This window comes from Pan paniscus, chromosome 20 (assembly GCF_029289425.2).
Source record: "Pan paniscus chromosome 20, NHGRI_mPanPan1-v2.0_pri, whole genome shotgun sequence".
NCBI lineage: Eukaryota > Metazoa > Chordata > Mammalia > Primates > Hominidae > Pan > Pan paniscus.
In genome coordinates, this window is record NC_073269.2 from 21,063,894 (window position 1) to 21,080,162 (window position 16,269).

General features: G+C 53.3%; 1 protein-coding gene across 4 annotated transcripts in view; it reads left to right on the forward strand.

Moving 5' to 3' along the window:
* Positions 1-3,252: 3,252 nt before the first annotated feature.
* The window catches only part of AP1M1 (adaptor related protein complex 1 subunit mu 1), a 37,613-nt gene continuing 24,596 nt past the window's right edge, over positions 3,253-16,269 (forward strand). The window contains exons 1-6 of one of the 4 annotated variants that reach the window (XM_034944374.3): positions 3,344-3,547; positions 8,940-9,096; positions 11,824-11,891; positions 13,498-13,628; positions 14,507-14,654; positions 15,837-15,872. In XM_034944374.3, coding sequence (XP_034800265.1) covers positions 3,506-3,547; positions 8,940-9,096; positions 11,824-11,891; positions 13,498-13,628; positions 14,507-14,654; positions 15,837-15,872 — 582 coding nt within the window. In that variant the 5' untranslated portion in view covers positions 3,344-3,505. Of the gene's footprint in view, positions 3,548-8,939; positions 9,097-11,823; positions 11,892-13,497; positions 13,629-14,506; positions 14,655-15,836; positions 15,873-16,269 lie in introns of all 4 variants that reach the window. The other 3 variants (XM_063599986.1, XM_003813557.5, XM_063599987.1) reach the window with 3 other exon arrangements.

The window sequence follows — 16,269 nt, forward strand, 5'->3', positions numbered from 1 at the left end:
TCAACCTCAAGTGATCCTCCTGCCTCGGCCTCCCAAAGTGTTGGGATTGTGGGTGTAAGCCACCAAGCCCGGCCACAACTGTGACTTTCCACTGCTCAGGAAGAACATCAGGGTCTGTTCAGCAAGAGTTAACAGAAATAGACGCGATATGTAACAAACCCTATTGGACCTAGTCTCATATTTTGCCCGATTTATTGTAATGTTTTAGAGATCTTACTCTGTTGCCCAGGCTGGAGTACAGTGATGCCACTATAGCTCACTGCAGCCTTGTCAACCTCCCAGGTTCAAGTGATTCTTCTGTTTCAGCCTCCCAAGTAGCTGGGACTACAAGTGTGTGCCACCACACTCAGCTAATTTTTGTATTTTTTGTAGAGATGGGGTTTCATCATGTTCCCCAGGCTAGTCTGAAACTCCTGGACTCAAGTGATCCTCCTGTCTCTGTCTCCCAAAGTGCTGGGATTACAGGCATGAGCCATAGAACCAAGCAACTTTTTTTTTTTTTTTTGAGACTCAGTCTCAAAAAGATAAAATAAAAAAAGAAAGAAAGATCATACCTATTATGATACACCAGGGTTTCTCAAATTTTGTTTCCTATTAGCATCATCTGGGGAGCTTGGAAAAAATCCCAATAACCAGGCTGGGCGCAGTGGCTCATGCCTTTAATCCCAGCACTTTGGGAGGCCAAGGCGAGCAGATCACTTGAGCCGAGGTGTTTGAGACCAGCCTGGGCAACATGGGGAAACCCCATCTGTACAAAAATCGCAAAATTAAGCCTGGCCAACATAGTGAAACCCCATCTTTACTAAAAATACAAAAACTGATCTGGGCCTGGTGGCACACATCTGTAGTCCCAGCTACTCAGGAGGCTGAGGTTGGAGGATCGCTTGAACCCAGGAGGCAGAAGTTGCAATGAGCTGCTGAGATTGCACCACTGCACTCCGGCCTGGGTGACAGAGCGAGACCCTGTTTCAAAAAAAAAAAGCAGAATTAGCTGGCCTTGATGGTGTGCATCTGTAGTCCCAGCTGAGCCAAGGAGGTGAAGGTTGCAGTGAGCCGAGATTGCACCAGTGCACTCCAGCCTGGTGACAGGATAAGACCTTGCCTCAAAAAAAAAAAGAAAAGAAAAGAAGGCCAGGCGTGGTGACTCACACCTGTAATCCCAGCACTTTGGGAGGTGGGGCGGGCGGATCACAAGGTCAAGAGATCAAGACCATCCTAGCCAACATGGTGAAACCCCGTCTCTACTAAAAATACAAAAATTAGCTGGGCATGGTGGCAGGCACCTATAGTTCCAGCTACTTGGGAGGCTGAGGCAGGAGAATCACTTGAACCTGGAAGGCAGAGGTTGCAGTGAGCCGAGATCGTGTCACTGCATGCCAGCCTGGTGACAGAGTGAGACTCTGTCTCAAAAAAAAAATTAAAAAAAAGAAAAATCCCAATAACCAAACCCTGGCCCAGACCAATAAAAACAAAATCTCTATACATGGCTTTCAGGCCTCAGTGGTTCTTATTGTGTGTGTTGTATTGGGGGGGCTTTTGAGACCCCCACTCCTAACCTGTTCCCAGACCAAACTGAGGGTTGGGCTTCTATATCTCACAGCCCAATAATGAGACACAGATGAACTAGGGAGGAAGAGAGTTTTTATTTCTGTAACTGGTTACAGGGAGAAGGCCTGGAAAATATCACCAGACCAACTCAAAATTACAAAGTCTTCCAGAGCTCCTATACCTTCTAAGCTATATGTCTACGTGTAGGTGTGCATTCATCTAAAGACGTAAGTAAGTTATAGTCTTTTAACCCATAACTAAGATCTGAGTCCTGAAGACCTTCCTCTGGAGCCTCAGTAAATTTACTTAATCTAAGTGGGTCCAGGTGCTGGGGTGATTACCCTTATCTCCTGCTAAATCATGGAGGTTTGGGGGAGTTCCTTCAAACCCCAATAAACTTGTTTGTGGAGGCCTGAGGAGTTTCTTCAGACCGCCAATAAAGCTTGTTTAATCCTAAAAGGGTCCTGTTAAGAATTCCTTCATTATCTTGTCATGCTTCAAGGCCCAGGAAAGGCCTAGGCACAACTCTGGGTGGGCTTTTGTTACATCCCAGCCTTTGTATAAGGGCACTGGCTCTCTTATCTTTTAATATTTAACTTAACCCTTGTAATCCCAGCACTTTGGGAGGCCGAGGTGGGTGGATCACGTGAGGTCAGGAGTTTGAGACAAGCCTGGCCAACATGGTGAAACCACGTCTCTACTAAAAATACAAAAATTAGCTAGGTGTGGTGGCACATGCCTGTAATCCCAGCCACTTGAGAGGCTGACACACAAGAGAATCACTTGAACCCAGGAGGCAGAGGTTGCAGTGAGCCGAGATCATGCCATTGCACTCCAGCCTGGGTGACAGAGTGAGACTCCGTCTCAAAAAAAAAAAAAAAAAAAAAAGCAAACAACAAAAACCCTCTCTTGGCTGCTTGCTCTGTGCCTTGAGCAAGAATCCTTCCAGCCCAGGAGTCACTTAGCAGTCTTCAAACATTCTAGTTTGCTTCTCTAGAGTTTCGGTCACATTTCTTTCCTGAGCAAAAGACTATATAATTACCGAGTTGCAAAAATCATCTTTCCAAACGCCAAAACGGAGATAAGACAGAAAATAAAAGATGTGAGAGGCAGGCATCCTGGGTAAATCACTCTGGTATTGCAGGGTTGGGATCCCCAGGGTACTATGATGGCTAACTGGAACAGAATGCGGGCATTTCTCCAAAGCCCAAGAGTTCATAAAAGCAAATTAAATATGATTCAATGGATTAATCAAGGGCCACCAGTTGCATTACCGATTACTAACTTTGCAGAAATGAAACACGGTATGTTGGGTCAAGGTTCAGTGAGGCTGGTTTTCATAACATTCCAGGCAATAAACAGGCACACTCATTCATTGATAAATGTTGACAATGACAGGTGGTGACTGTTGATAAGGTTTGATTGCCATTCAGAAAGTTTGTTTGACCTCTTTCCAAGTAACCACGACCTTACCTCTCTGTTTTGAGCTTATCACAATTGGTGACTGTACACTTGTTTCATAGACTTCCCCACCAGACTGTGAGCTCCATAGGGCTGGGCCCCAGGTCGGTTTCACCACCAGGCTCTCTCGCCTAACTCGGCCCACGGGAGGCCGTTTCCAGCTGCTCTGGCTCCATAGCTCAGCCTGGCAGCGGCCACTGGGTGCCCTGATTTGGTCGGCCCCGCCCCACCGGGCCTTACTTCCGGGATGCTTCAGGCGGGAGCAAGAAACATGGTTACATACGACGTAATGCGCCTGCGCACCGTCCGTCCTACGCCTGCGCATTCCTGACAGCACCTCCCGGACCGGACATAACGGTCCCCGCGCGGCTCCCCGAACCGGAAGTGGAGGTGAGCCGTCGCGGGCGGCGCCCGGCCTTGCTCAACGCCCAGCAGTCCCCACCGTCGCTGCCGCCGCCACCGCCCTCGGCCGCTGCCGAGGCCTCCTGCAGCCATCATGTCCGCCAGTGCCGTCTACGTGCTGGACCTGAAGGGCAAGGTACTGAGGGCTCCCCACCCTCCCTGTTGCCAGGCAACCGGCAGGGGCCTCGGCCCGCGGGGACCCACCCTGTTGCTAGGTAACCGGCTTATGAGCCCCATCCTGGTGTGAGGCAGAGAGGCCGGTAGACCTCACCTGAGAGCCCCATCCTGTTTCTGGGTAACCGGGCGGGGGTCTTAAGTGGGTAATCCCCGCCCTGTTGCTAGGTAACGCGGTGGGCTGCAGCCACCGCGTTGCCAGGTAACTGACTGCACCGCCCTCTGCTCCCCGGCGCCGGGGCCGGGGGCTCGGGCCTCGGTGGAGGACCCAGAAGGGGGGCCGCAGCCGGCCTCGGAGCCAGGCAGGGCGTCCAGGGGCTGCGCGACCCTTGGCCGGGGGTGGCGAGGCGTGGCGGGGACTGGGTGCTCTCGAGCCAGTCCCGCCTTCTCAGGGCGTTGCAGCTTCTGTTTATCGTGCACTTTCTCTCAGTAGGAATTTCTCCACGTTCATTGTGATAGTGAGTTACGAGGGTTAGGTGAGGTGAGTGGTGATCACGAGTGCCGTTTTATAGAGGGAGAAACTGAGGCATGGAGAGGTGAAGCAACCTGACCAAGGTCACAATGGTCACAGAGAAGTAGCAAGTCTAGGAGTCCGATCCAGAATCATTCGTTTATTCAGCTGATATCTGGGGAGCACCTACTAATGCCGGGCAGGGTACTAAGCCTGGGGTCGATTTGTGTTTAGCAAAAAACAGTCCCTTTTTTTTTTGTTTTGTTTTTGAGATAGTGTCATGCTCAGTCGTCCAGTCTGGAGTGTAGTGGTGCAATCTCCACTCACTGCAACCTCCGCCTCCCGGGTTCAAGCAATTGTCCTGCCTCAGCCTCCCAAGTAGCTGGGATTACAGGCACCTGCCACTATGCCGAGCTAAATTTTGTATTTTTAGTAGAGGCGGGGTTTCACCATGTTGACCAGGCTGGTCTCGAACTCTTGACCTCGAGTGATCCACCTGTCTTAGCCTCCCAAAGTGCTGGGATTACAGGCGTGAGTCATGTGCCAGGGCTCAACAATCTGTGTTCTTAAGGTGTTCACGGGCTGGTAGGGGAGATGGATACCCATCTCCAAAAACACAAATAAATGTCAATTGCAGTGGTGTTGCGGGGCGAGTGTGTTATACAGACAGTCAGCCTCAGCCCGAGGATGAGAGAGGGTTTCCCTGAGGAGGGGTGACAAATGGACCAGAGACACCAGGGAGCTGGACATAAACTAGAACCCAGGCATCTTCCCCAGAGGATCTGAGAAAACTTTAAGAAGGGATTGTCCCCGCCTTTTAGAAATGGTCCTCTGCCTTCTCCTAAGTCCATCCCAGGTGCAAGGCAGGTGGCTGCCTGGCCTGTTGCATGTGGAAGCAACAAGAACCGGTCCAACAATGTGAAGCCCAACATTGATCAGTGAGAGAAACAAACGTGGGTGTCAGGTCCTAGGTGAGGCGGGCAGGGGTGAGCCCTAAAGCAGCTGAGAGTGAAGAGGTGAAATGGCTGCCCCTTCCCGCCCCACCCCACCCCCAGCACTTTCCTGAAGTCCCTTGAGTGGGTGCCTGCTCTGGAAGCCGCCCAAAGTCAACAACTGGTGAGACCCAGTGCTGGGCTTCCCTCCCCCGCCTTCTTGGAAGGAGGGAAGACACCCGTCTTAGAGCACGCCAGGGGCTGGGTGGTGCGGTGTACCCTGAGTCCTGGTGGAATGAGTCTTGCTTCCACCCTGGCCACTGCCTCCCCAGAGGTGCCAGTGGGCTGCCTGTCTTGGCTTGCTTATTCCTTCAGCAAACATTTCATGAGCACCTAGCATGCACCCTGCCCTGTGCCGGGCATAGGGTGTCCATTGGCGCTGTGGCTGTGGTGTTAGGGGTGAGCTCAAAACCCATCCCTGCTGCTCAGCTGTGTGACCTGGGACAGGCACCTTCTCCTGTCTGAGCCTCGCTTTCCTCACTGGTCAAAAGAGGCTTTTATGGAGTTATTGTGCAGATTTCCTGAGCAGATGCATGAGACAGGCTCAGCACCACCCATGGTCCATGTTAGCTTTCCCAGGCCTCTCGGTCTAGCAGGGGAGTCACCTAGAAGCAGAGACATTACCACACAGTTGGATCCAGGCAGCCACAGGGGCAGGAACAAGGTCCCAAGTCCTGCAGTTGCTCAACCTCATCTTTAGCCAGTGGAAGGGGGAGGTGGTTATGAAAGGCTCCCTGAAGAGGGCGACGCTGGAAGTAGGTTTGGAAGGCACGATCATGTGGAAAAGAGGTGTTGCAAGGGGCAGCCTGCTGGGGCTGCCAAGCCAGAAGTCCTGGCTAATGCTGAGATGGGAGAGAGGGACCAAGGGGACCACTTCAGTTCCAACCAGGAGCCACCGTGAGGAGACCGTAGCCCAGAGAGGCATGATCAGACCTGCCTTTCAGAAAGATCCCCAAGGCAGCCGTGGGCTTCCTTCCCTTCCTCTGCAACCATGATGCCCTTTCTTATTCCACGACCCACGGACCTCCTGTTTCCAAAGTCAGCCTCGTGAGCCGACTGCATTTAATCAACAATAAAGCACACTGAGAAATTCATGGCCACGTGTCTGGTCACCGAGGACACCAGCGTGGCCACACTGGGCTGGGAGGAAGCTGTCCTAGTAGGAAGCTTCTCCGCTTTATCTAACTGGCTTCTCAGCAGCTTCTGACACCACTAACCACCTCCTCTTCAGTGCTCCCTTCCGCTTCCAGGAGGCTGCGCTCTGGGGTGTTTCCTCCTGTTTCTCGCACTGCCTACTTTCCTCCTTTTCTGCCCTCCCCAGGTCTGTGGAGTGGCGCAGGCCTACGCGTGCCTCCCCATGCTGTCACTCTTCCCAGGTGGGCTTTGACTCATGTTCATGGGCCGGTGACTCTCAATTTTGTTCATAGCATTTCTCTGGAGATCTAATGGCCTCTGGGACACTAGAGAGGTCCTGCCGCCACCACAAATTCAGCATTCTTCTAAATGCACTCCCTGTACCTGCTCTCTCTCCATTTCAGTGATGCCATCACCCATTCAGCCATCTGCACAAGAGACCTGGACGTTATCCTCGCCTCCTTTGTCTCCTCACCCCTGTATTCACTTCACAAATGTTTACTGAGCACCTACTATGGGCCAGGCCCCGTTCTGGGTGCTGGAAAACAGCTGTGAATGAGACAGGAGTAGTTACTGTTCTCAGGGGATGTCAGACAGTAAACGAGGATAGAAATAAATGTTTAATGCACCAGGTGATAGGGATAAAGCAGGGGTCAGGGTACAAGAGGGATGGGACATGATCTCAGCCAGAGCAAGCAGGGAGGATTTCTTTTTTTTTTTTTTTTTTTTTTTTTGAGATGGAGTTACGTTCTGTCACCCAAGCTGGAGTGCAATGGTACAATCTTGGCTCACTGCAACCTCTGCCTCCCAGGTTCAAGTGATTCTCCTGCCTCAGCCTCCCAAGTAGCTGGGACTATAGGCATGCACCACCACGCCTGGCTAATTTTGTATTTTTAGTAGAGACGGGGTTTCACCATATTGGTCAGGCTGGTCTCAAACTCCTGACTTCAGATGATCCGCCTGCCTCAGCCTCCCAAAGTGCTGGGATTACAGGCGTGAGCCACCGCGCCCAGCTGGGAGGACTTCCTAGAGGAGGTGTTATTTGAGCTGAGGCTTGAGAAATGAGAAGAGCCAGGTCAGGGCAAAGGCCCGAGGTGGGAACAGATGTGGATCACTCAGAGAGCAGCTAAGGGGCCAGGCTGGAGCAGAGTGAACCAGGGCAGCGCAGGCAGAGAGGCGTTAGAGGGGCTGTGAGGAGCCAGACCACGCTGGTCCTTGGGAGCCACGGGGACGGGCTTGGGCTTTGTTCTCAGTGCCGGGGAGGCTGGGGTAAGTGGCAGTTCAGCAGTGGGGGAGAGACCCCGTCTGGCTTCTGTGTAGGAAGAGCCATGTCACCCTTTGTGAGGAAGGACCTGGGAGGTCAAGAGTGACAGCACGGGGAGGGGCTGTTCCCTCAACACGTCATCACCTGCCTCCCTCCAATCAGTTCCACAGGCCACGAAGCAGACACTAGGAAAGGAAGGTGCCACCCCGCACCACCCCCAGTCTCGCCTTGAGAGAATAAAGGCAGCATGTGATGAAATGCCAAGTTCTGAGGCAGGTGGTTCCCAGGATGGTCAGCGCCGCGATGGCCTTCTCAGCATGTTGCTGAGTCCTGCAGCTGGCTGTCCTGCAGGCCCCAGGAGCTGCAGCTGCTCCAGGCAGCATCTCCAACCGCAGCCATGCCCAGGCTAGCAAAACATCCGACCTCCTTTTTATTCTTTAATGAGGTATAATTTACATTAATAACCTGCACTTATCTAAAGTGTACAATTTGATGAGCTCAGTCATGTGGGAAGCCATAACCACACATTCCATCACCCCTGAAAGCTTCCTCACACCCCTTTGCTCTCTAGCCCCATCCCTAGGCACCCACCGATGTGTTTTTCATCACCATTTTCTAGGATTTTATACACGTGCAGTCATGCAGGATGAGCTCTCATTTGTCTGGTTTCTCTCAGCCAGCACAGTGATTCTGATGCGCCTGTGTATCGGGAGTCTGATCCCTTTCGTTGCTGAGGCATGCTTCTCATGGTGTGCATGGACACAGTTTGTTTCTAGTTCATCTGCTGAAGGACATTGGCATTGTTTCTAGTCTGGGTCTGTTTCAATTAAAGCTGCTGTTAAGATTCTCGTGCTAGTGTTTGTGCAGACATGTGGTTTCATTTCTCTTGGGTAAATACCAGAGAGAGGAATGACTGGATCGTATGGTAACTCTGGGTTTCACTTTTTGAGAAACTGCCAGACTACACCAAAGTAGTTGTCCCATTTTCCATTCCTATCAGCAGTGGACAGGGGTTCTGGATGCTGTATATCCTGACCCACAGGCTATGAAAGAGAGAGACCAGGAAGAGGGCTTCTCCCTTCAGGCCACCTGTGGACTTCAGTAAATACGAACCTTCAGTGGGAGTGGGCACCCTGACACAGGCGGGAGAGCAGGGTGCATTGGCCCGGCAAAGGCTCTGAGAAGGTCTGCGTTGAGAGCTTGTGAGGCATTGCTTAACCTGATGTCTCTGGGTGATTTCAGTCCTGGACCTTTGCTGCAGAGTTCCCCTCTACCCTCACCCTGCGAAGAACTGCAGTGGCCCCTGTGGGCATTCACGCTGGGAGATGCTCTTCTCTAGGAATTCCCTGGGGGATGGAGATCAGAACGGCCTCAAGTCCTGCTCTTTTGCGGATAGCGGCCATGACCGGAGTCCCCAGAGGGAAGCAGGGTGGTGCATCTCACCCCCTGCCCCAAGCCCCCAGATTGTAGAACTGAAAATGCAAGCATCTTTTCTCTTCCTTCCCCACCCCAGGTGCTCATCTGCCGGAACTACCGTGGCGACGTGGACATGTCGGAGGTGGAGCACTTCATGCCCATCCTGATGGAGAAGGAGGAGGAGGGGATGCTGTCGCCCATCCTGGCCCACGGGGGGGTCCGTTTCATGTGGATCAAACACAACAACCTGTATCGTATCCCTTTGCTGGGGGTGCTCCCAGGGGACTCCTGTGTGGGTGTTGGTGTGTGTGCATATCCACACGCCTGCAAGCAGGGCTGGTTTGTGCACAGCGCGAGCACTGGACACAGCCATGCCCTCGTGGAGCTCCCTGCTGCCTGCGGAGACAGGCAGAGAATGCACGATGACATCTGTGATGGGTATGGGGAGAGCAGCGGGTGTGACTTGAACCTCTTCAGCCCAGGGGCTCAGGAAGGGAAGTGACACCCTGGAGGAAGCCTGCAGGGAGGCCTGGCTTCTGCCAGCTGGAGGGGTGGGCAGGCACTAGGTGTGGGTGAAGGCTCTGCAGGGAAGAGGCTCATTCCAGCAGCTGCAGTTGGGGTGGCTGGAGAGGGGGCGTGTAGCAGCAGCGAGGCTGGAGTGGTCAGCGGGGTCTGGGGTCTCAAAGAACATCATCTGAAATGTGACAGGAAGTCTCTGGAGGCTTTTAGATGTGCGTCTTCTGAAGGTTTCTGGCTGCTGAGTTGGGCAAGACTGTGGGGACAGGAGAGGACATGGGTAGGTGGGGAGTAGGCTGGGGCCATCGTGCAGGTGGGAGGGGAAGTGGCCTGGACCACGGAGGGGTGGTGGGGTACAGCCCCGCCCAGATCTCAGAGCCCCCCACCCTTCCTGTCCTTGGGCCCATGGGGAGACTTGGCCAAGCCAGTTTCTATCCAGGAGGTCTAACTGGCCACCCCACGGCTTTGGGCAGACCCGCAAGCCCATCTCAGTACCCACACTACTGCGGAAGGGCCTGCTTTGCCACTCACAGCCCGTTTGAGCCCCAGCTCCAGCAGCCATGGGGGAACCCTCACCTTCCCACAGTTCAGTGGGAACAACGACCCTTCACTGCAGGACCATTCGGGTCAGTTGAACTGACTTGTGCATATTGCTCCCAGCAGGCATGGGCTCTGTGCCCTTTCCTGTGTTCTTGGAGACACTTGGGGCCTTGCCAGTACAGTGTGGCCAACGGGCCAGAATATCCCCTGGGAGCCCTTTGGAAATGCAGAATCCCAGGCTCCACCCAGCCCTGCCCCGTCAGAATCTGCATTGTAGGAAGATTTGTTCCTGGTGGCCGGTGTGCACGTTCCCATGTGGGCCGTGCTGGCCCAGGGCTCCCTGTGGTGTGCCTCTGTGTAGATTTCACCTGGCTCTGGAAGGCCCTGAGAATAGCTCTGAAGATGATCTTAGGTGGCTTTTTTTTTCTTTTTTTTGAGACGGAGTCTCGCTCTGTCGCCCAGGCTGGAGTGCAGTGGCGCGATCTGGGCTCACTGCAAGCTCCGCTTCCCGGGTTCACGCTATTCTCCTGCCTCAGCCTCCCGAGTAGCTGGGACTACAGGTGCCCGCCACCACGCCCAGCTAATTTTTTTGTATTTTTTTAGTAGAGACAGGGTTTCACCATGTTAGCCAGGATGGTCTCGATCTCCTGACCTCGTGATCCGCCTGCCTCAGCCTCCCAAAATGCTGGAATTACAGTCGTGAGCCACTGCGCCCGGCCTAGGTGGCTTTTAACCCAGGGAATTGACAGTCCTCTGAAGCCGCCCAGGTATTGGGAGAGGGAGAGGTGGCTGTGGTCTGAGCTCAGCACGAACCATCAGATCAGTTTCTGGTTGGGCCCCCACATTTCACACCTGGGCATCTAGTGAAGAGACAGGGAGGGCTCACCCCTCTGGCTTAGTGGACATCGTTTCACCCCCAGCCGGGACAGTGCTCAGCAAGGCCGTGGCTGAGAGGCACCCATGAAGGTGAGAGGCCCCCACTGCCCCTGCTTATAAAGCATCAGGGGAGGGCACATTGCCAGGCAGCAGGAGGGAGGCCAGCACTCGTTTGACTGGGCCAGCGTCCCTTTCTTGGGCCCCTGTGCTGTGCTGGGGTGAGGCGGGAAGGGAGAGGATACAGCCCCCGCCCTCCCTCCTAGAGCTCACTGCTGGGCAGACGAGCCAGGCAGCACAGATGTGCCATGAACAGGGATGTCCAGGGTGCAGTGCATGGGCCTACAAAGGAAGAACCAGCCTTCTCTGGCAGCCCGGGGGCCCATTAGGGAAAAAGGAATAGGAAGCGCCCAGCACACACTGACCCTGGGAGGCAGGGGCTGGCTCCTGTGGCAGAAGGGAACATCTGTGCCAGACATCTCACCTACATTGCCTTGGTGAGTTCATTCACAGACCCCCATTACACAGGAGAGAAATATCGAGGTTTCTCTAGAAAGGTTTATTTCATGGGCCAAGGCTTGTGTTTCCAAAGCCAGGAAGGGCTGAAGCCAGAATTGGCCCTGGCTGCTTGCCACAGAGTTTGGCCGGGGGACCCTGGACCTCAGCAGGGTCATGATGAGGTTGGCTTTGGAGGAGCAGGGCCAGTGTGTCCTGCTTTCTGCTCCTGGAATGAGCCTCACTCCCTCCCTGCTCAAGGCAGCCCTTCACCCAGCCGCCGGGACAGGTGCCCTGTGCCACCTGCCATCCCTGTGATTCTCCATCTCAGTGAGTGCTCCCTGGGGCCTGGGAGCGCATCTGGCTGGTGACTCCTGTGTCCCAGGTCTAGCTTGGACCAGGAGCTTTGTAGCCCACCATGGGCCAAGTAAATGGCTGGGAGTGGGGATAGGGAAGGCTCTGAGGGTTGTGAGGGTTAGGGGGTCCCTCCATGAACCAGGATCTTCCAGGCAGCAGCCCCAGCCTCTGAATGCTCCTTAACTGTGGCCGCCATGCAGTGGTTGCCACATCCAAGAAGAACGCGTGCGTGTCGCTGGTCTTTTCTTTCCTCTATAAGGTGGTGCAGGTGAGTCTCGCTTGGAGGGGCCGTGGGCTTGGGTGGCGGTTGTCTTGGCTCTGCTTGTGGACCTCCCCATACCTGGCGACCCTACAGAGAGCTGTGGCATCCCCAGGGAGCGTGGCTGGAAGCCCAGGAAGTGGGAAAGGGGAGTCCCAACCCCCCATGCCTGTGGAATTCTATAGCTCACGTTGCTCCCCTACCCGGGGGAAGAAAGGAAAGTGAACAGGAAAAGGTAGGGCTCAGAGCAGGGGTGCCCTGACCCTGGCAGGGACAAGCAGGGGTCAGCGAGCTTTGGAAGGATGTGGGGTGACCAGCTGGATGGGGCTGGAATAACCAGCAGAGCTGCAGAGCTGAGCCCACCTCAGAATCTCCCAGGGGGATCTCAAGGCACAGATGCCTGACGCCCACGTTGGAGAGAGCTGACACGCCAGGCCCAGGCTGCCAGTGAGACGCAGATAGCAGCCAGGGCGAAGGCCCTGGAACAGGTGTGTGTGGTGCAGCCAGGGAGGCCGGCATGCGTGTGGCAGAGTGTGAGGCTGAGGTCAGCTGGGAAGAGGGCGGATTATACAGGAGTGTGGATTTCATTCCACTTCTGATGAAAGGTAGTGGAGGGCTTTTAAGCAGGAGACTGACAAGATGTGGTTTGATCTAAAGCAGCCTCTCTGGCTGCTGAGCAGGAGGACTTGAGGCCAGTGAGGAGGCTGCTGCTGGCTTCCTGGAGAGGATGGGCCTGGCCGAGGTGGGCTGTGGGGCTCAGGAAAGTGGGGAACAGGACCCAGGAGGCCTGTGCTGGGCCTGGGAAAGCTTTCATCCCTCACTGATGCTGCCTGTGCAGAATGTTGGGGAACAGGGGCAAGCCTGGGCGGTGAGGGCTTGGGGAAGGAGCCGAGGGTCACCTGGGAAGGCCCCACGTGCAGGCCGAGGGCTGCCTTCACTGGACCGGTGATGCTGTCACAGGCAGGGCTGGGCCTGGCTGTGCTGCCTGTGGTTTCCAAGCAGAGGCCGGGTGATCACAGTTCTGAAGCGTGCAGGGGTCAGCAGATCAGAGAATGGGGGATGCGGGAAGGGGAAGGTCCTCACCCAAGGGTTGGGCTGTGCCTTTCTGTTTTAGTGACGCTCCTTCCTTCAGCATTTGTGCCTGCAAAAGTGCTTCTAACAGCCCCTCTTCTTTGGCGTCCCTTCCTTAACCTTCTGAGCTTTCCATTGAAATGGGGAAGATGCATCAAGCTTTCCATTGAAATTGGGAAGATGGCAGCCCATCAGGTCCTTGCCTGAGTCACTCCAGACTCAGAAAGGGATGACAGTTACAGTCGCTCAGGAGGGGCTGCCTGCCTGCAGGTGTCTGGGCAGGGAAGAGAATGGGAATGCAGAGCTTCTGAAGGCCTCGGGACATCTGCAGTGGCTCCAGCCTGGCCCCACACCACAGCCAGCCACTGCTGTCCTCCTGCCCCATAACCTGGGTCCAGGGCCCTGTAGCACGCCACTGAGCCTGGGAAGTAGGCTGTTGGTAGGACTTAGCGGGCAAATGAATGTGTGCAAGCGTTCATTCATTCCTCATCCGTCCGCTCAATGATCTGCCTCCCATCCCTCCCTCCCTCCCCAACCGCCACAGGTGTTTTCCGAGTACTTCAAGGAGCTGGAGGAGGAGAGCATCCGGGACAACTTTGTCATCATCTACGAGCTGCTGGACGAGCTCATGGACTTCGGCTACCCCCAGACCACCGACAGCAAGATCCTGCAGGAGTGAGTGGGCAAGGGTGGGGCCTGGGGCCAGGCCTGGGCGGTGTCATGACATCGACGTCATCAGGTGTGGAAACAGAAGGGGCAAATTTGTGTTCATGTTGTCCCCCACCCGCCTCCCACCTCCACCAGTATTTGGGTTTTTACTAAGTTGTTCTTAGTGGTTTTAATTCATTTCCTCCTCTACGCCCCCACATAACAGTGCTTTTCCTGCTCCTCGTCTTTACTCTCCATCCACACAGATGCCTTCAGTACCTTGCTACTAAGGAGTCACCTCCCTTGTTTTTACTGTCATAAAATGAGACTGTGATCGAAATCTCCAGTCTTTGGAATCCTGCCCTTCAGATAAGAAACAATGTGAATTAAGTGCTTCCTGGGGGCCAGGCCCCAGCACTTCACATTCACTCGATTCACAGCCTCCCCATATACCGTCTCCCCATTTTACAGGGGGCAAACAAACAGACTCCCAGAGAAGCCTGTGTTCCTAACCGCTGCACCTCCTGCTCCCTCAGGATGGGGTCACCAGGTTACACTCCGAGGCGTCATTTCCATCCACGTGCTCAGCAGGGATGGGAAGCAGCTTACACCCACTTCTTGTTTTCCTTCCCAACATGGTCTTCTTGGTCCCCCAAAATGAGCACTTTAGACTCTATAACTTGAGTGTATTGGCTTTTGGAAATTGTGAAGATTTTTCTGTATGAAGCAGCCCCAGATGAAACCACAGGCTGCCTTTTCTGGAGCTGCTGAAATCCAAGGGCTATTTTCAAGTCAGTCAGAACCTGCCCTGTACCCCCCAACCAACCCTGCCGAAATGTCAAGGCCAGAAGCTGTGGTGTTGGTGCAGGTACCACCTCCTTCACTCTGAGCATGTGGCCCCACAGGTACATCACTCAGGAAGGCCACAAGCTGGAAACAGGGGCCCCGCGGCCACCAGCCACTGTCACCAACGCGGTGTCCTGGCGGTCCGAAGGCATCAAGTATCGGAAGAATGAGGTGTTCTTGGACGTCATCGAGTCTGTCAACCTCTTGGTAGGCCTCTTTTCTTTCCTTCTTCTGTAGGGTTTTATCTCTTCCACGATAGAAATAAACACAGCATTTTAAAACTGGCAAAGCCCCGAGAGCCATTCTGTGTGGTAACAGATAGCAGGATTCAGTTTGGGCCACTCATTGAAATGTGAGTTTGTCTTATCTTTTTTTTTTGAGACGGAATCTCATTCTGTCGCCCAGGCTAGAGTGTGGTGACACGATCTCGACTCACTGCAACCTCCACCTCCCAGGTTCAGGCGATTCTCCTGCCTCAGCCTCCCGTGTAGCTGGGATTATAGGCACCCGCCACCACGCTCGGCTAAAGCTTGTTTTCTTTATTAGCATTTATGCTGACTGAGAATCCATACATGCACATTATTTTTAAAAATTAGAAGCAGGGTATGAGGTTAGAAAGTGAAGGGCTCTTATCAGTCACCATGCACAGAAAAAAAAAAAAGAAACTAAAGGGCCCCTATAATCAGAAAGATTAGGATTTATTCACCGTCACCCTCTCGGGCCTCATTCTGTAGATAGACAGAAACAAGTATATTGATTTTTCTATAAACCTGAGATCATAAGATGTGGTTCTCCTGCAACTTGTTTTTTTGGTGGTGGTTGTTGTTTGGGTTTTGATTTTGCGTTCAGTGTTACTGTTTTGTATATTTTTTTCTTTTGGTTTTTTAATTATGAGGAAAGTTGACGTTTTGAAAATGAATTTTAGCGCTTGTACAGATTTGTGTACCCATCACCACACCCAGGACACAGAACCTCAAAACCTCCTCATGTTGCCCCTTTGTAGCTCCACGCTCCCCTCTTCCCCATTTCCTGGCCACCATTGAACTGTTCTCCATCACTGGAGTCTTCATCGTGTTGTGATTGTCACACGAGCGGCATCATATGTCACCGTAGCTGTCTTTCTGAGATTGTCGTATGAATGGCGTCATACAGTCCTGAGCTCTCGAGTCTGGCTGCTTTAACTCATTCTAATTCTTTGCGATTCATCCAAATCCAATTGTTTTGCATATCAAAAGTCTGTTCCCTTTTATATTTATTTATATTTATTTTCTGTTCTGAACCACAGAAGGACATTTGGGTGGTTTTCCAATCTTTGGCAATTGTCAATAGAGTTGCTAGAAACATGTCGTGTCCAGGTTTATGTGTGGACATAAGTTTTCATCTCTCTAGGGTAAATACCCAGGAGTGGGATGGCTGGGTCACACGGTAAGTGTATGTTTACCTTTATAAGAAACTGCCAAACCATTGCCGTTTTGCATTCTCACCAGCAACAGATGAGGGTTGTGATGACCCCACATCCTTTGTCAGTAGTTTTATTTTTGTCATCCTAATAGGTATGTAGTAGTATGTCAGCATAGTTTTGTGTTTTGTTTTTGTTTTTGTTTTTGAGACACAGTCTCGCTCTTGTCGCCCAGGCTGGAGTGCAATGGCACTATCTCCATTCACTGCAACCTCTGCCTCCCAGGCTTAAGCGATTCTCCTGCCTCAGCCTCCCGAGTAGCTGGGATTACAGGCACCCACCACCAGGCCTGGCTCATTTTTGTATTTTTACTAGAGACGGGGTTTCACCATGTTGGCCAGGCTGGTCTCGAACTCCTGACCT